We start from the raw sequence: 22,439 nt of genomic DNA, 5'->3' as shown, positions 1-22,439 counted from the left end.
ATAACAAAGAATGTTAAAGATACTTGGCATAGTATTTTAATATGGAGGATGCTGATTAAATTAACTCTGCACATAGGTTAGGCAACGCTGAAAAAAATTCCACTCCTTGCTCCACAATTAGATATTGAACAATACATTGAAATAACATGGAATTAGAAAATTATTTGAGATAAATTTAAAGTGGATTAATGTTATTTTGATGTGTTGAGTAAACTGCTCAATGTAGTAATCCGATTTGCCTACGTATATAACTGTCTAATAGAACGGATTTATGCATGGTGCTAGAGAGCACTGCATGCTATAACTGCAGCGCTATGATAAGTAGAAGAGTCTTGAGGAGATGGGCATGACATGGAGCAGAATAGAAATTTGTATAAATATCAAAAGAAAAAAATACAGAGTTTAGTTTGAAATCAATCTTTCTTTCACTTGCCAAGTTAATCTTAGTATTACACACGTTGCGTAAATGTTGCTGTAGAACCTAAGGAAGATCTTGTGTGCACGGATGTGCCATTTTTTCCATTGACATCCATTGCGGTAGGAGGACACCAGCTCTCCCTGCAAACCTGGCCTGGCTCTCTGCAGAGGACAGAATCACTTGTCCAGGTTTTCACTCTCTGGTGGAGGTGAACCAGGAACAACTGGGCCAACTTGTTGAAGTTGCTTTGGATTTGCATACTATTGCCTCACAGTACATAAATTTCACATACTTATCTCCTCCTCAAATGGCAACATTTTTATAGCCCATATGACCTTTGCGTGGCATCACCCGAGATGCGCAGTAGATGGTATGTACCATTACCAGGCTACCTCTGGCTGAGGTGCCTCAGAAGAGGCATAGGAGAGTACTCATTGAGTGTTATTTTACCCTTTTCACAACACAAATTTGGAGTCAACTAGGAGGGAGGTTTTCATGTAAATAGCTTGAAAATCCAGCAAAACCTATTTAATTTTGTTCTCGCAGAGCTGATGGCAAAGAACTAGTAATCTATTGCCAGTGACCCAGCCATTAAATGTATCTCTGATATAAGCGGTTCCCTATATGTTAGCTTAGATGAAAAACAGGTTCATCTTCTCCATCTCTGTTGGTTTTCCTTTCCTGCTTACTGCTTGGGAAGCCTTTTGCACAAGAAAGTAATGAGGCTCCACATACTTAGTCTTGGGTTTCTTGCCCTTCCCTAGATTTGTACCTGATGGGAAAGTAGAGCAAAATAGTCTTGCTTAGTGCATTACACTGAGCTGAGCACATTGTTGTTTATCAGAACTTCCCCCTTTCTGTTCCTTTTGGCATTGTGGATCCAATCAATGCTCCATGTGAAGGAGAAGATGTGATTTGTGTAAGGTCAGTAGGGAAGCACAGTGCTGCGCTTCCATCTGGGATTCCTCCACTGCTCAGGAGCTGCAGGAGGCATTTTTGAAGGCGAGGTTGAGGAAACGCTACCATGGCACAGGGGCTTTGGAGAGGAAGGAACTTCCCTGGGCACATCTGGAAAATGAGGATGAAAAGAACTGCATGTTACTGGAAGTTTTGGGTCTGTGCAGTTAGATGGATCCCTGGCAGGAGAACTGTTTGCAGGCTGACTGCTGAAACCATCGATCTCGGTGTCTGTCACTGTTTTTTCTTGTCATCTTCCATCATTTACCACTCTTAGGGAAACGGAGAGGCCAAGCACCACTACAATTCTCTTAAAATTGACTTGCATTTGATAAACATTCCTTCCTCTCTGAGATACTGTCCAAAATACTAAGTATTTTTCTTTTTATTTGCTCTTTGTTGGGGGGAAAAAAAAATCCTATCTCAGAAGGTTGTAACTCCATGCCTTCCCTCCCTTTCACTGTTGACACACTTCAAAGTTGTGAAAACTTGTTTTCCAAGTAATTAATAATAAAGAAGCCCTGGAACTGTGATACTGTCAAGTTGAACAAAGCAAAAGGTGAAGCTCATGACCTGAATAGTAGTAGCTTCTGAGTGGGTTTCCTATAAGTGCACTGCAGATGTGTGGCATTATTTTGAACTACTTTTTCCAACTTTATTCATCAATAAGACCAATATTTTTCATAGTTAAGTTACGTATGAAAAAGTGGGTATTTTATTTTTTTTCCTTTTTTTTTTTTTTTTTTTTTTTAGTTTTTAAAAGCTTGATACATGTAGCGTTGGATCAAGGCACATACAAGACTGGCCAAAGGGCGTACAAAGCACTTTGGTTTTTAGTTGAAGAAACAAATGATTATGGCAACAAAGAGTGGCTTGGGGTTTAAACATGAAATAGCTCATAGTTCAGTAGGAAGGCAGAAAGAAACACATTACCTTACAGATTTATCAAGGAATTTCTGGAAAACTGTGACAGTAATGGGCAGTATTCCTGAGTGTAATGGCAGTATATCGAACACATACTTGTATACTGTTGGAATATACGCTTTAAAATAGCTGTATTCCCCAATTGTTTGTTTACCTTCGTGACTAGTTTTTGAGACGTTGCTTATATTGCTTGGGTTTTTTGTCCTGCTCTTTTTTCTTACGAAACTGCACTTTCAACCCTTTTTCTGTTCAAAGCAGTTTCTAAGTGTTGGCTCTGTCCTCCTGCCCTTGCCTCTCAAATGCCTGTAACCGTCCATCACTGTTTTCTCTGTAATAAGCAGACTGCTGGCTTTGATAACCAGAAATCTATCCCTAAACCCTATCTACCCCCTTGGTTTGTAAAGCCTAGCACATATTTTTAAATTCCTTGTTAGGAATTTGATTATGCTTTCTTCCAGGGATCAATTTTTTTTTTTTTTTTTTTACATGTGTCAACAGCTTCAGTCTCATGCATGTCATCAATTTGATTATTTTCATTTAAATTGGATTTCACCATTGTTGAATGGATATATCCAGACAGATGATATTGCCCATTACTACACGCATTTTTGTTTATTGAATATTGTTGTGGTTTACAGATTTAATAGACCCAACATTGAAAGTTCTGTGAGTTTTTGCAACCACTTCTTGGATCTTCCTGATTTGCCAGGTTCAACATTATTTTATTGATACCAAAGTGAAAAAACGGCCTGTGCTTACACTTACAAGGATCTCAGATGAATGTTCTGACTGCTCAACACGGCAAGAAAATTCACTTTCACAGTCAACAAGTCATCTTACTCAGTAGAACACAAAAGTTAAATGGTCTGTAACTTCAATATTAGCAAGGAAAATACAGTACAAATTACTAAAAAATACTAAAATATAGAATTGTGGTCAGGTATCCCCACTACATTAATCGCAGCAGTAGCCTGAAATTTGAAACTTTTAATAAAAAGTTCTTAAATATAAATTATATGGCAAATGTACAGTACATTGCTTTGTCAGTCTTTTAATCCAGTGTTTTGCAGTAGAACAGCAACCGTTAAGTCAGTCTTTTCTCGTTTTCTTTAAAAAACAAAACAAAACCAAAAAACCAACAAAACCCAAACCAGTCTTTCGTGTCCTTCAGTATCATGAGTGTGAATGATCTGAATCTGGAATACCACTGTCTCTGTAGCTCCTGTTACTACTGCTTTCACTGTGGCTGTTCTTGTACAGATTCATGCCGTTAGGTGGGAAAATGGTGTGTATTACAAATTCCTCCTTGGACACTTGGTCGTTGGTTATTGGTATCATCTGGAAAGAAGTCTCCCTGATTTCTAGGATGGAGTTATCCTTCTTGGTTCCTGCTTCGGCGTAGTCGTCTTTTCTCCGGCGTCCCTTGCTGTAGGCGCAGTTCCGGGAGAACAGGGACCCATTTCTGTGGACGTACCAGCAGACCAGGGCCAGCAGCGCTATGGCCACCAGCGCCACCGCGCCGCCGATGATGGCAGCCAAGGGCAAGCTGGAGTTTTTGTAAGGTTCTTTCTCCTGCTCCCGGTTGAGGGTCGTGGTAGGGTTGTACATCTTAAGAGGTGCCGTCTCGGTCTCGATGCATTCAGGTGTTTCATCGGAGAGATAGATGTTGCTGGTTTCCATGGGAACCATGCATACACGGTATGGCGATTCTGGTTCGAGAGCTGTGAGCAAATAGTCGTTTCTGTCGCCTGTAACTATCGTTTCAGTTATAGATCCAAAGGCGGGGCTGTGACCCATCTTGAGCCAGCTCAGTCTTAAAGCAGTCATTGGTAGTGCAACTTTCCAGGAGATGTGAATAGTCTCCGTGCTTACGGATTTCACAAATATTGTAATGATTTTGCGTACCGGGCTTGCTGTGGTTCTGTAGTTTTTATTTAGGTTGGGAGTCTTGATGTCTGGTTGTTTGGTCACAGAAACCGGCCAGTGTCCCTGGGCCGGGTATAACGTGTTTGGTACCGCAGTAGTGATTTGGATGGTGCTTATCATGCCATCGTCCTTACAATCAAATAGTTCTGCGTTGAGGTCTTTGATTGCCATTCCACGTACTTTTTCTGGTGCCTGACACATCAGTCCACGTACGTTAACTTTTAAAGGCAATGACTGTAACCAGTCGCGTACCCATTTCATTTTGCACCCGCAGTGCCAAGGGTTGTTGCGAAGAAACAGTTGGGTTATGTTGTCCAGATCATCAAAGACACCCTGAGGTAAATTGCTAAGATTGTTATTGGACATATCTAGTCGATACAACTGCCTTAAGTAAGAGAAAGCATTGGGTGGCACACGGTTGATGTGGTTTTCTTGAAGATAAAGCTTTCTTAGGTTTGTTCCCGGCAAATTTACCGGTGCGGCTGTGAGCGAATTGCGGACCAATGACAGTTCTGTAAGATTGACTAGATTCATGAAGACTTTGTCTCCTAATCCATGATTATTTAGAAGATTTCCGTCTAAAACAAGGCGTTTTAGATTTGTAAGGTCTTGGAGGGACAGCTCTGAAATTGTGGAAATACGATTATCATCCAAGCGTAGCTCTTCTATTGTTTTAGGCAAACCCCAGGGAATGGTGCTAAGGTGATTTCGAGAGAGAAAAAGAAGTCTGAGATAGATGTTGTCCCGGAAGGCTCCATCCTCAATGCTAACAGCGGAAACGGAATTATCATCCAAATGCAGTTCTTCCAGATAAGGAATTTGTGAAAGTGAATCATAAGTAATGGTCCTTATATTATTCTCCTGCAAATGCAGTTCCTTAACGTACTTAGGAAGGTTAGTGGGGAATTCATCTAGGCTGTTGTGGTATAAATATATTCTTTCCACCCTAAGCAAGTTCTTCAGTTCTGAAGGAATCCCAGCATTATTTATTTGATTGTTCTGAAGGAAGAGGGTAGTAGCATCCTCTGGGATTCCTGTAGGAATAGACGTCAAATCGCGATCATTACAATATATGAAACCCACATCACAGCGACATACTGAAGGGCATGGTTTGGCACTAACAGAACAAGGTGCCATGTCAAGTAACAGCCCTATTTTAGTCCAAACTAGGAAGATGCTCCAGGTTACACTAATCATGGTCAGGAATGATGAGATTTGTATACAGTTCTGATCTTCAACAATCTAAAAAAACCAAACAAACAAAATTATCCAGATCATCAGTGAAGAAACTGCAATGAAAATTCAACTTCAACATTACCGAAGACATCTGAAACATACAAATTAAAATTCAAGCTCGTAGACACATTTTACTTTCTTTTCCTTACATCAATAATTGTACTACTACTTGTACTAATTCAATTAAGTTAATAGGTTATTCTGCATAGTAATTGAAAATAATACAATCCAGTATGTCTGATCTGTGAGTTGTTTTGCTTAAGCAGGAAGGCTCTTTGTGAGGATTCCTTCACATTTCATGGGTAGAGACAATCTTTGTTTGCAGGTACCAGATAAGTACAGAGCTGAAGTCACACCACAGTTCAAGTAAATCATTCTATATCTGAAAGATAAGAAGTAATTCCCAAGCCAGCTAACTACCCAGGAGCCCTTAGGTGAACTGTAAAACCCTTAACCAAACCCACAAGTTTAGTGGCAGCTATTTTGGAGGTTCAAAAAAGTCCTAATGGCAAAGCATAAAATGCAGCCAAAAGAGCAAGGGCCAGCTAAAGACTTTTTTCCAAGATTTTCCGAGTGTTCAACTTCACATTGTGTATCTTACAAATACTGCAGCCTGCTTTCCTTGATTTTTGAACTGGAATGTTTAGAAAGGCAAACGTTACAACTGGTAGGTAGCTAACAACCTGGCGCAGCTGGTAGAGCTATGGCTTTCTAGTTGACTGGATGGAATATTTCATTACATGCTTAATTTCATGTTTAAATATTTGTCATTCTCAAAAGTATTCTTACTAAGCAGTACACTAATAAGAGACTATTTGGCAGGTTCAACCACATTTTCCCATCTTGTTAGTTCAAACTGTGCAGGGTAGGATAATATAAATTAACTCTTGAGACTGAAATTGTACTTTGCATTGGTAGCGTGTTTGTACATTGAGCTCAGGTAATTAGCATTTTTATAGCTTTTAAGACAACATAATTCAATTACCATTGTAATTAGGGTTGTGAGAACTTCTGCAGGATGACCTATGCATTAAGCGGTGTCATGACCTTTTCTCTTGTGGGTTCATATATTAATTGAACTTTATTCTCTGAGGCACAAAAAGGAAAAGAAATTAATATTGATCCTACCGTATTTAAAGGTATGAGTAAATTTTGTGCTTGAGGATATCCAGTAAAGGAATGTCTTTCTCACGAGTCACTCTTACGGTTTACTCCATGGAGCTGTGTTTTTCTCGGCAGTGTTTACTCAGATGGTCCTTCTCGGCGGTGTGTTTCCTGGCTCCTGGCACGATACTCAATGAGCATTCCAACCAAGATTTATCATGGTACATAAGCACACCAGGCCGGGGCGTAGAAAAGCTTCAGCTTCCCTCTATTTTTGTCCTCGTGTAAAGTCTGTGAATGAAGAGCCTCTTTTGTTTGGTTTAATGCCTTTAGCAGGAATTACTTTCTTTGTAACTCTTACAAACTCTTCTGTGCAGCGTAGTAGTCGGAGGTGGTAACTTCAGCGCTGCGTGATGGAAACTATTCATTCTGCTGACTGAGGCTTGAAGGATGGTAGCCTCTTCAGGAGGTCACGAACAGGGCTGCTTTTTCCTGTCCAGAATTATCCAAGTATAAACTTTGTACAGTAGCTACATCCAGATACATCCACGCCTCTTTGAGAGAACCATTTTCCGACTCTCACTTTTTAACACTTCTTCCAAATTTGTAATGCAGGAAAGAATTCCTCCTGCGCTGCAAGAATGCAAGTTACTCTACCGTAGAAACGTTAGGCAATTCAGATGGTTTTCTTCATCAAAAAAACCCCCACAAAAATATGATTTCTTTCCCAGAAAACTCCCCTTTTAAAGCTTTCCTTGAACTCTTAATTTCCTGTGAAAGTAAAAACAAACAGAAAAAAATTGGAATTAATAACAACTGGTGGACATTAGTATTCAGAGTTGTGTTGCATGTCCTATATAAATCATGCTATGCTTATTGTATACATGACTAGCACACCTTGCCTTCCAAAAATATTGGTATTTCAGCAAAATACAGAGCTCTACAGCAAAAGAACACATTTTGCTGTTTAGTCTCATGTTGCTGCAGTTTTGCTGGAACTATCTTTTCCTTTCTGCCAATAGAAAATAAAGTTATCCTGAATTAGTAGACAGTAATAAAACCTTTGGAAATGATGTTTCCCACCTGAGGCTAAAACGGTTGCTTGCTTTGTGTTCTTGGTAAACTGAGGTAGAAGATGATCCTGTCCTTGGTTTTAAATGTAAAAGGAGCTAATTACCATTCAGTAGTTATTGGATGAAAGGGGAAACGTTTTTGCTAAAACACTGTATTAATATTTCACATTTGTAACATGCTGATTCTGAAATGAGGACTAGCTAGGCATCTCTATCAACTCTTTCACAACTGAGATACATATGAGAGTTTTGTCCATGAAATGTGCTCAATATGCTAAGCTGTCTGAACTTTTAAGCCATTGTGTTTGTCATTTTGCATGGTGGAATCTGTGTTTAGATTAGCATTTTATCTGATTTTTCTAATTTCAAAAAAAGGAAAATGTTTCCAATCTTGGCTGTTGCCATTTCTTGATGAACCTGAATTCTTTGGGTATTTTTGAAAGGTATATTTTAACTCTGGCTACTTTGTATCACTATTGCAGAAAGTATCCAGTGAGATACCAAGTCTGTGTTCGCTGAGAGCATGTAGGTAGTATGTCTGAAATAGAAATGGTTAAATCTCAAATTAAAAAATCCTTAACGTTTACTTGCTTCTCCTTTTCGTGATTGCATTTTGTCTGGTGAACTGAGCACAATCCTCAGTACTGACATGCTGGAAGAAACAGTATGCTGAGTAATGCTCGCTTAGCTCCCTTCCTGTGAGCTTAACTAGAATAGCTTCTGGTCCTTCATAAAATATTAGACCTAAACAGAAACAGTCTCTGTTTTAAAATTCTGTCTTTTGCAATATGAAGCAGGTCCATCATGAAATAGATCCGTAATACTCCTATAGCAACAGAAAATACGCAATGCTACAAAATTATTGACATAGATACAAATTATGCTGCTCTTTTTAATAGAAAAATGTTGACCATTAAAAAAAAAACAAAAAACAACCAAAGCCCCCCACTTCAGAGATGGTGTTACTCTCTAGTGAGGGAATGGTAAAGCCTTTTCTCTCCTGATGATGCTTTCATGCTCATCTGAGCTTTGTTTTTGCACCTTGTTTTCAGCAGTTGTGTAACGAAAATAGTAACTGAAAACAAGAGGCATAAGTATTTTAACATATGCTTTATTCAAGGCAAAAACTCGATCTGCGTGGCCACATTCTAGAATATAAGGGAATGCATATTTTTTGGTAACTTATGCAATCAGTATAAAATGGAACAAAACTACTCCATGTTCTTGTAGTGTCCAGTTTTCTTGGTCTCTATCACTGAAGTGTTTGGGGAAAGAATTCCAGGATCTATTCCTAAAACTCTGAACTAAACAGATGCTTAACAGCTGTATGAAAAATGGTATCTCTTAGGAACTAATGTGAAGTTGTGATAGCAGGTATTTTCTGGAAGTATGTTGTGAAGCAGGAATATAAGTTTGTTAAAAAGGCCTTTGAAGGCTACAATAACTTTTAAGTACTTAAAAAAAAAAAAGCCAAAAAACCAAAACCAAAACCCATACATTTTCTTTAGAACTTTTAGACCTGTAGAAAACATGTTGGTATTAAGCAAAACAGAGGCTGTAGTATGCATACATTACATATGTACATCCAGACACGAGAAAGTAAGTTCATTTGTTTTACCTTTCTAGCATATAAACTGTTTCCTCTTTGCTCCATTTGATAGTCATCCCTTCATTTATTGCTGCTATTATAATAGCAGTAATGTGTAGGATTAAAATGAAAGCACTAAAGCTCATTAAGTTCTTGGAATTTTTTTTATCCTTTCTCTCAAAATTACATGAAAACAAGAGAGAGAAAAATAAAGCAGGTCTCTTTGGAGAAGATGACACTGTTTCAAAAATGTGGATTAAGACTATACCCCCCACTCCCTTTTCTAAACTTAGAATAGTTTTCTTCAGGTTCTGATTGTTTGATATCTCGCACTTCCCTTTTATATCTCAAGCCATAGCTGAAAACAATGTTTTTGCATATCAAAGGCTCCAGTGATCTGTCTACAGAGAAGAAGGGAATCCTGCTGCCATGCTCCAACTTTCCCCTTCTTGAGCTGTCTCTAAATATTCCCTGACATCAAGTCATTATAGCTGATCCGGCAGGATGAAAAGAAAAGTGACCCCCACTGGTACAGACACTGTGTCCAGGTTTCTGCAACATCAAATTGGGAGGCTTCATGGACACATGGTTTTGAAAGAAGCCATTACTTTGGAGCAGAGCAGATTTTAGAACGTATGTGCTAAAATTAATTTTTAAATGCAATAATGACTTTTTTTGGTAGCAAAAGTAAGGTTGGAACAACTGAACAGGAGCTTTTTTGCTTATCTTTATTCCTAGTTGAATGTTTTCATGAACTTTGCTGAACTGCATGGTTAAATTACTTTTCCTGGGACACTGCGTAAGCAAGTGTATTACTACAGATAGCAGTAATGCATGAGCCTTGCGCGTGTACTTATCACTGTAGTACAGCGAAGCAGGGCGACATCTTATTTTAAAATGTTCAAAGTAATTTGCACTATACAAGAAAAACGTACCGAAGAAGAACATTGTATTTACTATAAGGTATGGAGGCCAGCTGCACTCCCTGTACTGTAGGCAGGCAACAGGAAAAAAAAAAATAGTTTTGGTATATGTGAAAAGTTGGGTGTTTTTCTAAAAACGGTGCCAAAGAGATCTTTTCTTTCCAAGCTGTGATAAAACGTGAATAAAATCGAGACCTGCCTCGCTCGAGGTCACACAATGCTTATTTGAATTTCTAATCTACCTCTGTGTTCTCCGGCAGGAATTCTGGAAGTTCAGTGGCTTCTTTCTAACCATCAAAGTAACAGGGGGAAGGGAAACAAGTCGGTATTTTTAGGTTATAAATGACAAGAGTATCGTTTAAAGGTAACATCAGAATATATGTATTTGATAAGCCTAACAATTTTGCTTAATCAGCATACTTACATTCCAGAATTACCTCTGTATTTGTTTATAATCTGAAATGTATCAGAAACATAAAATGTGCTTATCTTTTAAAATAATTGTGAAGCCTATCTGTTGCATATATTGTCAGTTTAGCTTACAAAGGTCATGCTGCCTCTTACATAGCTTCACCAAAAAAAGTTCTGCAACGCTAATCTACACTTAAAACAATGCCCAGACTTTGTTTTCTTTAAGTGTATTACTCAGGGTTAGTTGATAGTGACAGCAAAATGCTTTCTAAGCACCCTGTCTAGGAGTTGCAATTTCCACGATCATCATATTTCAGGAAGGTGCCCCAGTCTTTTGTTTGGTGCTAGGCAAGCAGAAGGTCCTCTAGCTGTCTTTCCAAGGGGTAAAGAATGCAAAGGAGTTTGCTAAAGTGAGAGTGAGCCCTTCAGTCAGGTTGTATCTCTGTGTTTTGGTGAAATCTGGGGTTTTTCTTCTGTTGGAGAAGGTTTTCTTTACTTGTAGAAAATCTGCTCCCCCCCTTTTGTGTAGTAGTTGAATGTAATATTGCTTTTGTTGTCTTAGTTCTAACTCAAGTGCCTTTAAAAAATGCAAATTTTGATGTGATCTTCCCTCAAATGCAAGTGAATCTGACTTAGAAATGGATTCTGAGTAAAAGCTTGACTCCATGCCTAAGGTGAGCCAAACCAGTATTTGCTGTGGATGATGGAAAAGAACTAAGAGTTGTTCTCTTCTGAAGTTTACTTTTAAAACCTTTCTTGGTTTTGAAGATGCTAGGTTGAAAAGATCCAGAGTATTACACGACTCCTCCTCACTCTCTTGTTTTGACTACTCTGCTTCTGCAAAGGTTGCACATTAAAAAAGCACTTTGAGGGGGAGTGTTTTGCAATGGCTTTTTGTTTGGTGTTTTAGTGCTCTTTGAGTTTAGCCAATTATGGCTTCTAGGTTTTCTTTTGAGAGCTGCTGCTGAGGTAACTCGCCAGTGCTTAAAATAAAAGAATAGAGAACAAATGCTGCCATTGTTTCAAGGTAAAATCAATTTTTTTCCCTCTTGACAAGTTTAGGTGGAATTATACCTGATAGGGAGTTCCTGGCACAAAACGTTAGGCATATTACTTAAACACTGGATAAAGTTTCAGTAGTTTTGTTTCTTTCCCTTTTAAAACAGTTGTTTGCTCATCTCCCGAGTACTAAATCTGCGCCTCAAAAAATAAGATTTTAAAAAATGCAAAGCTGTAAGATTGCTTGGATTCTTACAGCTCATGAAAGGGAGACTAGAGTTTGTGATGATACAATGTATTTACTGAACGCTTTTCAAGATGCCTGCCCTGAGTGATACTTAGTCACTTCCTAAAAATAAATGTAAGCAATCACATATCAATTTTTCTGTGCATTCCTGTGCTTTGAAGTGATTAAGGAAAAAACTTCAGAAACAACTAGCCATTAGCATCTAGCCTTCCTGCTAGAAGGAGACAAAGATGGCCATCTACCAACTCAAGCCACTTCAAAAAATTGCAATGCAAAGTTTGCAAACTCCAGCAATCTCTTTGATTAGTCACCATAGCCTTACATAATATCTTTCCACTTTTAGCTATTGGTGACAAAAGAAAAATGAAAAAGGAAAAAAAAAACCCACCTCACTCATAACTCAGAAACGCATCTTTATTCAATTCTTGCTGTAAAATGTATACGCTTTGTTTCTGAAGATGAAAGCTTGCTGTGAGTTTACTACAGAGTTTTTTGCCCACTGGGGGGTGGTACACGCTACAAAAACTGTGCTTTTAAGAGCCACAAGTCAGATGGTTTTTGCTGCTGTCCAGTTTTCTCTGCTTTAATTACAACAAAGTCTCCTGTTGAGAAAAACAGAGGCAGCCTCCAAAGGAGGGAATTAAAAAAAAAAAAAAAAAAAATCATTCTTTCAGAGAGTTTACAGAATCTTATTTCCCATGCTGATTGTATTTACTATGGTATTTATCTGGTCGTTCTCCAGTTATTAAAATAAAATGGTATGAATGTACAAAAAAAAAAGAGAGAATTAGCATTTTAAATATGTGGCAAGGGTTGTCACTGTTTCTGGTATATAGGAGGAACACAGAAGGCAGGAAAAAATACAGCTTTTAGAAGTGATTAAATGTAGATGGCAAAACAGAAAAGCTTGATAACAGTATGAATAGAAGGATTAGAATAACCTCAGTATATTTTAAGATAATTGGCTTTCTGTGAACCCAGGTATACCTTTTGTTTATGAAATATTTGAAAACTGATCTTAAACAGGGCTGTATTGTACAGCTTTGGAATAAATTAAAGGAAACTTGAGGGTGGGTTTTTTTTTTTTTGAGGAAGGGAAGGGCACTGAAACCTCTTCAATATGACCTGATGTGTGGCGTATATCGACAAGGAAAACGCATACTGATCTTTCTGTTTTATAGCAGATAATTCTTTTCTTTGTACACTTGAATTGACAAATGCGTTTTTCACTCCAATTCAAAGAAATGTTCATTAAGACGCCGTGTCCCCAGGCAATAGATGGTGAGCATAATTGATGCTTCTATCTTTTTGGGCAGTATATTTTAGGCAAGGAAATTGGGGTCAGGATAATGAATTGTTTTTTTAAAGTCTGAACATTTTCAGCCTCTTCTTTCTATAGTTTTTCTCTGTATAGAGGATTTACAAGGAAATGCAAAACGTGAATCTTCTTTTTCTAAGTGGCAATAAGAAAATGCATTCAGTTGACATGCTCTTTCGCAGGACTACGATTTAATTGTAAAGTAATTCTGCATTTTGGTGTGAATCTGGTGTACAAAATACTCCGCTGTACTCTGTTAACTGACCAGAATTGATCCCTTGAAGAAGGGAAGCGACTTGCCTTCAGTCCAAATTAGTAACCCATGGCTAACAGCACTCCACGAATTAGTTAATTACATGCACTCGTCATCGCGTTTGCAACACTCCTCGCAACTTTGACTGGATGCGCCAGGGTTGCGCTCAAACCCCTTCGCGGTCAGAGAGATTAAAATTTAGGCTGTCTCAAAAAGAAGGACTGAGCCAGAAAGGCAGCTGGCTGTGCAAGAGCAGAGCTTTTATCCACCAAGGGGGTGAGCTTGAAAACTAAGCAGGAACCAAAAACCAAAACCAAACCACCCCAAAATCAGAAAGCTGTGCCTCGATGCTCTAAGGCACGGCAGATGCTGGGAAGCAGGACTGCTGCGTTGAGCGGTGGTGCGCTGGGAAATGCAGGGATACCCGGGCTTCGCCTTATAGCAACTAAGTTGCAGCTCCTAATTGCGTTCGAGGAAATCGGTAAAACAAAAGACTCTGGCACATCTGGTTTTCGGGGTGAGAATAACGGAGAGATGAGGTGTGCAAAGGAGTAAGTGGATGAAATGTTTATTTGCGAGCCATTTATAAATGCATTTGCTGCGCTTGTACAAGGGCAGACAACCACTTAATAAACTGAAAACAGCAGAAAAGTTGATTAAAACTAGGCAAGGACCTTTCGAATGCCAGGAGGATTATCACCAGCTCTTCCTCCCAAAGAAAGTGGGGCGTTTTTGAGGAAATGGGGGCCTGTTGCATTCTTTCTTAACGTATGTGCAACCATTTTGTTCCCCATCTCCTCGCCCGCAGACTTTGTGCGTGAGGAGAGGCAGCGCTGGGAGGGTGCGCAAATGCTCTCGCCTTTTTTTTTTTTTTTTTAATATATGCAGCAAGGAGAAGGGGGGGGAAGTTTCCAAACCAGGGGAGAAATGTGGGGTACGGGCAGGAACATTTCCCCCCCGCCCCGTTAAAACGAGGGGCTGGGGTCCCGGCAGCAGCGGAGCGTGGGGAGCCGGCCCGGCGGCGTTGCTCTGCGGGTCCCTCCGGGCTTCCCTCCGCTCCCGCGGAAGGCGGTTTTGCGCTCTTTCTCCCGGGGCCGGTGCAACGCCGGCACCGCACGGCCAGTTGCGGGAGCAGCGGGCTTGCACCCCAAGTATACGGCGGATGGGTGGGCAAAGGCCGGCTGCGGCCGCCGCCGTGCCCGCGGGGGCGGCCGCCGCGCTCCTGCGCGCCTTGCCGCGCAGCCAGCGGGGAGCTCCCCGCCGCAGCGCCGTGCCCGCACCCCAGGGCCGGGGGGTGCCCAAACTTCCCGCCGCATCCTCCTCCTCTAGCTCCGCACACACCCCCCGTACCGCGACCCGCGCAACTCCCGCGGAGAAAGCGCTTATCCCGCACTTACCTGCGGGGCGCGGAAAGGGGCGATCCCGGCTACGGCGCGGCGGCCGCGGTAATTCCACTGGTGGCTGGGGAAGGGCGCGGGGAGGCGCCGACCGGGACCGGGCGCGGAGCGGTGCGCGGAGCGGTGCGGTGCGCCGGGCGCTGCGCTGGCGCGGGGCAGCCGCGGAGCTCGGCGCGCGCCCTCAAGTCGCGGCGGCAGCGGCGAGCCGCGGGGGCGGGGCCAGACGTCACCGGGGGGCGGGGCCGGCGGGAGGGGCGGGGCGCGCGGCGCGGTCGCTAGGGGGAGCAGCAGGCGGCGCCGTGGCCGGGCTGCGGCGGGGGAGGGGCGGCGGCGCCTCATCCCTGTGGAGAGCGGGGAGGCCCCGCGCCGGGGGGGTGTTTCTCCCTTGTTTTTTTTATTTTTTCCCCCTTTTTTCCGGCAGAGCAGCGGTGGTGCCGCTGCTGGCTGCGCTGGGAAGAAGGTGCGTGCCCCCTCGTTCTTTCAGCGCTGCGAGTTTCAACCCCGAGTGACCTTTTTCGGTTCCCTGGTGTCTGTTGGGCTCCCGACGGGGCGGGCAACGCTGGGCAGTTAACCCCGGCTGCCGCCGTCCCCTTGCTTTTGCCCCAAAGAGCAGGAGCGGTTGCGAGTTGTACTGGCGCTTTTAAAAGAAAAATATGAATAAATCTGTGTCGCTTTCCTCAGCCGCTGCAAGCAAACAGCCGTGAGTGTCGTCGCTCCTCTGGCATCGCCTTCCAAAAGCAACGGCCATGCTGTAGCGCTTCGCTTGAGGCGTTGCAGGCGACGGTAGCAGCTTTGGGAGGTTTAAGGGTTTTCTCAAGGTATTAGCGCTCAATGCTACTTAAAATCAGCAAGTGGATAAGAGTTGCCTGGTTTTCGTGCTCCACCCGGGACGGCGCTTGCTTGGAGATACCTTATCGTGCTTGGCGAGACTGAGATTGAGGACGGGTGAGGCCTGGCCGGTCTGCAGTCTTCAGGGATTTTTTGTTGGAAAACAAACTTTCTACTCTTCTAACGAAACCAAAAATTTATGGTAGTCACAGGACAAGCTAGAAAATATATTCCCCAGATGTTTTTTCATAAAACCTAGTTTCCTTTTATTTGTAGCTTACTACTCACACAAGTAGCGTTGGATTTGGCAGATACAGTTGATGTTTCTGCTGTTGTTTTTTTTTAAATTTTCCATCAAAACATGGGCTTCTTTCAAGGCTGGTAGCCATTGCCTTCATGAGTATCCTGTTCTCTTTGTTAGCGATGCATAGGTGATCTTGGCCATCTCCTGCAGCGTTTTGACCATGCGTGTTCGCCAGCACAAGGAGCTGATGTCCGGGGGAAGGCAGGCTCCTGAAAACTGTCTCTGCTGATCCCAGTTGTCCTGCAGTTGCACTTTTTGCTGGTATCAGAAGACAGCAAGGCCAAGCTCCATTAAGTTTAAAGAGAGCTTGATTTCTTTAAGGCGTATGGAAACTGCCAGATAGTTGCACTTTCCGAATGAAGTTTGAATACTTAAATTCCCTTTGTTTATCTTTTGGCAGAAACAAATACAGACAAACTAGAAAGTGTCAAACCTCATCCTTTCTCAAGAGGAATTTTAATAGATTTTTGAACGCTGCTTGATGTATTTGGTATTTAGATGTTTGAAAAGTTATATACGTGCTGTATTTATTCAACTAATTAAAAAAATCCTAGATTGATTTTCCTTGACAACAAGGGAAAAGGATTTTTTTCTCTGTATTGCTTCAATTCTAATCTTTCCCCGAGGAGAGCAGAAACTAATAATAAATTGACTTCAAGTTAAGGTACAATTGTCTGTATTGATAGTCCTGGCAGAGTGAGCTGTGCCCTAATCAGCTCAGTATATATAACTGTATTGCATATACATCTTAATGTATATATAACATGTTATATGCATGCCTGTATAGATATGTATGTACATGTACTATACAAACATAGGCGTGCCTGGTATTATATATAGCATGTCTGTGTCTTATCATGTGGGACAGAACAGTGGGCTATGGTAATGCAGAAGGCATTCTGAGATGCTGCAAATGTCCTGTAGATTTTTTTTTTAAACTGAGATTCTGTTAAGATTATAGTAGCATTTTTCAAAAACATTGTGTATTTAGTAGTTCTCATGGCTGACTAGTTAATAGATTCCAGCGTTATGTGTTAACAGATTCCTGCCACGTTGCTAAGCCTTAACACGTATCTGTGGGGTGTTCATAAGAGATGTGTATGGTACGCATTCAGCAATCTTTCAGTTGTATTCCAAGGCCAACCCAGTGCTTGTGGCACCAGTTAGAAATTACAGTAAATATTCCTGGAGAATTCCAAAGGGCATGTGAGAAATAATTAGATTTTACCAGGTCACAGCTGCTCTAGAGTACTGAAAGGTCTTTAATGTGCTGTTGCAAGCAGATTTTTGACTGCGTTCTTTTATGTAAACTCCTTAAATATACTTCTTAGGAACACGGGTAGCCTTTAAAATACTCTTCACAAATAACTTGTACGTTAAGAACTTGACTATGTTCTCCGTCTTCTTCTTAAAACATAGACATTCAAGGCCTTTTGAATTCCAGGAGAATAGAGGAACTCTGTTAATACTGATGGAGTTACTCATATGTGGAGAATAAAAATATGCATATGTAACACAGATGTATCAAACCCTAGGAATATAATGAGATATTTTAATTGAATTTCTAAGTTAAAATACCTGTATTTTGTTTACAAAATTAACTAATGCTCGAGACATGGAGATTAAAGTTCTTGTCAGACCTATAGGGAACTTACCTTTCGAAGACATGGCAATCTTGTTAACTTTTAACAGGCTGAGAGAGATTAAAAGGTGGTAGATGGGAAATTCAGAGTACTTGCACTACATAATGTGTTTCAAAGAATTTTAATGCAAGTTTATAACACACACTTGTAAGGTGCTATTAGGTCATCCTGATAATGATGATGCTTGGCTTGTTGTGTTTTTTTCTGAGCACCCTGATGGTATGATAAGAATCACAGTTCTGGGAACTCCCTCAGCCAAAGGTTGACCTGAATGACTCTCGCTATGACTGGACAGGCATTTTGGATCTACTTTGCCCTGCTGTAAATCAGGTTCCAGTCATAAACGTTTCTGGGCAGGACATTTATGAAATGTTAAGAAACCAAACGCATTGACTGGGAAGTGAAATTGAATCTGAGATCACTCATCCTCAGTGCAGAGGAGAGCGAGCTGGCTGCAAGCATTGAAACTGAACCATTGCTTCTTCGAGCTTCCCAAGGACAGATTTCTTTTAGTTAAAGCTGAGAGTAATAGTTTGATATTCAATGAAATACCCTGAAATGAATGTTAGTGGTTTTTAGCTTTAGGCTTTTATCAGGTTATATTGATTTTTCAAAGCAGGCTGTCCCAAATCCAAGCTAGGCATTGGTTGATTTGTAGAGACATCTAAGAAAAGAAAACACTATAATATATAAACTTTTGTATGATACATGTCCTATAAGGTTTTCTGATATTGACTAAGTACAGTTTCTCAGCAAATGCGTATTGCAGTTTGTATTAGAGTTTAATCTTTAAATGATCTGAACTATTTCAAAATTAGAATCCAATTTTGGATACATTCCTTCAAAAATGCCTGTCAAATTCAGCTTTCAGCATTGTGTATGTACATAGAGTACCTTGTCAAAGTTGGTGCAGAGGCTCTGTATCAAATGCGGCAAAAATGAGAATGTAATCATGCAAGACAGTCCACAGTAGAGCTGAAAAGGTATGAAGAGTCTAAAGCTAAATAGTTGTTTAAAATTAGGTGGGCTCAAGAGTGCTGCTTTTTTTTCCCTGACAGAGGAATGTTTGAGAGGTAATAGTTGTAATTGTGATTATTCTTTTGTTCTGTCTGTAAGAGCCAGGAGATTAGACCACTGCACCTGTGTTTTCTGCCATTCCTCTCTCTTCTCTCCATGCTCTCTCCCTGTTCTTCTTTCCAACTCTCCTAAACAGCCCCAAGGAAAAGCCCTGTCAACTCAGAAACACCCCTGATGCAACCACATCTCTATTTTTCCTAAGGCAAATAAACAGTTTTGCTTATCAGATCATGTGCTATTGATAGCAAAATTAAGTAACTTAATGGGGTACTTGAAATTGCAAAGCCTATGAGTAAGGTATTTTTTTTTTTATTTACAGAACATAGAGAAATGGATAAAGAAAGCTGACTGGGTGAAGTCCATACCAAGAAAGTTTGCTACTAATGCTTAAGGCCGATTGCTTTTTGTACTTAGAAGGCAATTTCCTCTGTTTGTTAGTTGTCAAACCGTGAAGCCACCATGACAAAGTTTTTAGGGGAAACAGAGCTAACTCCTTCACAGCTATGAAGAACATGGAGGTTTTGCTTGCAGACTTGACAAAGTAAGCAATAGACTTTCCGTACGCTTGATGTGGCTTTGAAAGTGCGTTAAAGGAAGGAAAAATAGTGTTCCCCGAAAGCAACCTTGAAAACTTAGAGATTGTTAGTAACATCTAGTATGTGCAAGGAAGAATCCTGTAGAGGACAAAACTGCTGTTCTTCCCTGAGGGTATTTCTTATATTTGCAGATTCAAGTTTTTATGGATGCAGCCTATACTGAGCCGAACAAAGCAGTAAATGCATTTTTATGCCTGCGTCTACATAAGGGCTCTCAGTAGTAGAGAAATACTTAGGAAAAAAAAAATTAAACCTTCTGAAATGGCAAAAAAATAAAATTCTCGTGCAGTTTTGGTCTTGGACTCTTTTTCTTGGAGCTTTAATTGCTGCTTATGCGACAGCTGCCCAAAGGTAGCCTTCAAGAATAGAGACATCTGCAAGGCAGTAGTGATGTGTGGCTTGCTAAGAAGGAGCTTGGGGTGGATGACTCCTTTCTGTCCATGTTCCTGTTCCTGGTTTGCCTGTTGGTGTTTGTGAACTCTTTGCTGTGCCTACCGTTGACTGTTTAGATACCAAGCAGTCATCCGTTTGGTGAAAATTCATGTTTCTTGTTGGATTCTTTGGGTCTAGCAGGTCTATATCCATTTGAAGATTAAGTCTGCTTTCTCTATTACTCGAGGAACTGGGCAGTTTTCAGGAGACTTTTTGAATGAAAAATCTGGGTGCTAGAAGTTAAACAACAAAATATGAAAAAGTTATCATAAGTGCACTTAGATTACAGGTTATCTTGAAGTGTTAATTACCTAGATGTGAGGATTATTTGACTGAGTGTGACTTCACTTTACAAAATTAAGACCAGTTCTCGCATTAAATATCTTGACTCAAACTGAGATTCTCTCAGACAAAGAAATATTTTCACGGAGGAGTTAATGTTCCCCTGGTGATGTTTTTTATGGTGGAATTTCCCCTCTTCTGAGGTAGAAGTTTAAACAATGTGTGTAGCTAAAAGAACAGTTATATTTCCATATGCAGTTTTCATAAATCTTAGTTCTTCATAGCTATATACTGAAAGCTTGAAATTCACATTCTTTCTCTCAAGTTTATTTTCAGGCCACCAAAATGGTTCTTCTCCTGGTCCTTTCTCTTTGTTTTGTTTCAATTCCCGATAGCCCCAGAGTTTTTGCCGCCTCTCTCTTTCTTCTCACCATTGTCAGCCTCTTTCTGCCAGGCTTTCTGCATATGCCCTGCCTCTTACTCACCTCCTCTCCTCCTCCTGCAATGCCCAATAGCTGTTCTTCTGCACATCAAACCCACACAGGAGCGTTTACATTCCAGCTCTTTGTGCATTGATCTTCTGCCATGAGAAGCTGCTTCTGCTGAACTCTCTTCTCTCCTCCTGTTGTCCTTCTCCTTTGGCCCCCTTTTACATGTTAAAGAGCTTCCTGTTTTCTTTCCTTCTATTGGTTCCAAATTAGGTGAGCAGTTTCACATAGGTCTAACCTTGTAAAATTACATTGGCCAAGTTCGGTGCAGATCTATAATGTATTAGTTACCCAATTCGAATATTTAGCATTCTTTGTAAATGTAAAGCAGTTGCGTGGATATAGTGCTGGTGAAGGCTTTAGGTGGTGATCTGTCATCTCTAAAAAAATGTACACCCGCCTGCTTTGCATGCAAATCAAATCAAAGCATTAGCATGCTGTTTTGGCCAAATGCACCACCTTAGTTGTTTGCGTAGTTTGTGTCTAGTCTGTGTGAACATTTAGCAATAAGCTGGAGTCTGTGCATTTGCTGATTTGCTTGTGTAATACCTGGTTTTGAAATTACGAAAAGCTATGTGCCAGTGTTGAATATATGAATAACTCAAAAGTGTTTATTCTCAGGAGGGACTAAGTTTCCATTGTCTGAACAGATTTGTTTAGTCGTAAGTAGGGGTGATTATTCTGTCTTTGTCTATTCAGCAAGAGAGGGCGTTTCAGAAATGGCTTTGCACGACAGCAGTTAATGCCGTTGGCAGAAAAGTTACAAGTTGATATGGTGATTAAAAATGAGTTAACAGGAATTTTGAAATTTCCCTGGCCATGAGGAGCGTAGTTACATTTGATGAGATTCTGACTCAGAAAGAGTATATATATGCAGAAACTTTATCGCAGTTGAGAAGACAAGCCGCTCTTGTACGAGAATCAACTCCACCAGCACCATCTGTGTGAATCAGTGTGGAAGCTGGCTTGTCTTCAGCATCTGCTGGCTGAATGTACTGTGGAAAGCTCCTTGAAGCTAAATAGAAAAAAAAGTTGTAAGGCATATGTGTATTCTTTCACATTTGCTTTTCCTAGTTATACATTATTAATCCTGATTTTATGTTTTACCAGTGAAATTTTCTCTAGAATTTACCTGGAATGTAAAGGAGATCTCATTTACAAAGAGTTGGCATGCTCGGTGGAGGCATACTGCTTCCTTCAAGTCTCAGAAGCACATTCATGTTGGAGGGTTTCCCGGGTATTCCTAGAGCGATCCCTCTGCAGTTTCCACCTGTGTCCCAGTTGCAATACCTGGAGAGAATGACTAGGACCACTGATGAGTAGAGAGAAGCTCTCCCCTGTCAGGTGTCTGCCCAGAGCTTGCTGGTAAGCAGGGAAGTGAGGAGAAGGCCTGAGACCTGGGAATTACTTTGAACAGGTGATGGGCATGCATTATGTAGTTGGTGTGCCTTGCCGCTACTGAGGATGAAGTTCCTTGAAGTGGTGAGATGCCAAAGTTTCATGGGAAATGGGATCTGAAAGTCATTTCAAGCTTAGTATCTGGAGCAAGTGTTCTACATCTTTTTCTTCTTCCTTATTCCATCTTTTATCTCCTTCTTCAAAGTTTTTGTTCTCTGGCCTTTTGTAAACATGCATTAATTGCTGCTTTTTTTGCTGTTAATTTCCCCAATCCCAAGGCCTTGGGGAAATGTTGGGAATCCTGAAGAGAAACAACCTGTAGAAACCCATAAAAGACCTTCCACTCTGTGACGCACGAAAACAAAGGCATTTTGGCTGAGCTCAGGTTGGATGTGGCCATGTATGATGTGTGGCATGCAAGACAGATGCCTTGTCTGAGATGGTGACAGCAGCGGCTTTGTTACTGAAGAACAGAGTCTTTCTGACTCTGGATGGTTCAAAGAAGTAGAAGACTGCAGAAGGCAGGATGGAAATTTTGAGGTGCAGCAGCTGTGCGTTTGCTGAACTTTCATCAAGGTCTAGTATTTTATCCGAGTTCTTTGTTTTTCCTCTCACCT

General features: G+C 40.9%; 2 protein-coding genes across 5 annotated transcripts in view; one reads left to right on the top strand and one right to left on the bottom strand.

The window, feature by feature from the left end:
* The window catches only part of MACROD2 (mono-ADP ribosylhydrolase 2), an 899,949-nt gene that overhangs the window by 106,878 nt on the left and 770,632 nt on the right, over window positions 1-22,439 (top strand). The gene's annotated exons all lie outside the window — the stretch shown is intronic.
* FLRT3 (fibronectin leucine rich transmembrane protein 3) lies at window positions 1,905-14,978 on the bottom strand. Its single transcript, XM_075496889.1, has 3 exons — window positions 14,775-14,978; window positions 6,590-7,336; window positions 1,905-5,467 (listed from the first exon to the last, which is right to left on the bottom strand). Exon 3 carries the CDS (start codon window positions 5,420-5,422, stop codon window positions 3,473-3,475), a length of 1,950 nt encoding a protein of 649 aa, XP_075353004.1. The 5' UTR covers window positions 5,423-5,467; window positions 6,590-7,336; window positions 14,775-14,978; the 3' UTR covers window positions 1,905-3,472.

This window comes from Mycteria americana, chromosome 3 (genome assembly GCF_035582795.1).
Source record: "Mycteria americana isolate JAX WOST 10 ecotype Jacksonville Zoo and Gardens chromosome 3, USCA_MyAme_1.0, whole genome shotgun sequence".
Lineage (NCBI taxonomy): Eukaryota > Metazoa > Chordata > Aves > Ciconiiformes > Ciconiidae > Mycteria > Mycteria americana.
This window is presented reverse-complemented; position numbering and strand designations above follow the sequence as displayed.

Excerpts from the sequence above, each read along its gene's own strand:
- FLRT3 (XM_075496889.1), bottom strand. The coding sequence starts at position 5,422 with ATGATTAGTGTAACCTGGAGCATCTTCCTAGTTTGGACTAAAATAGGG.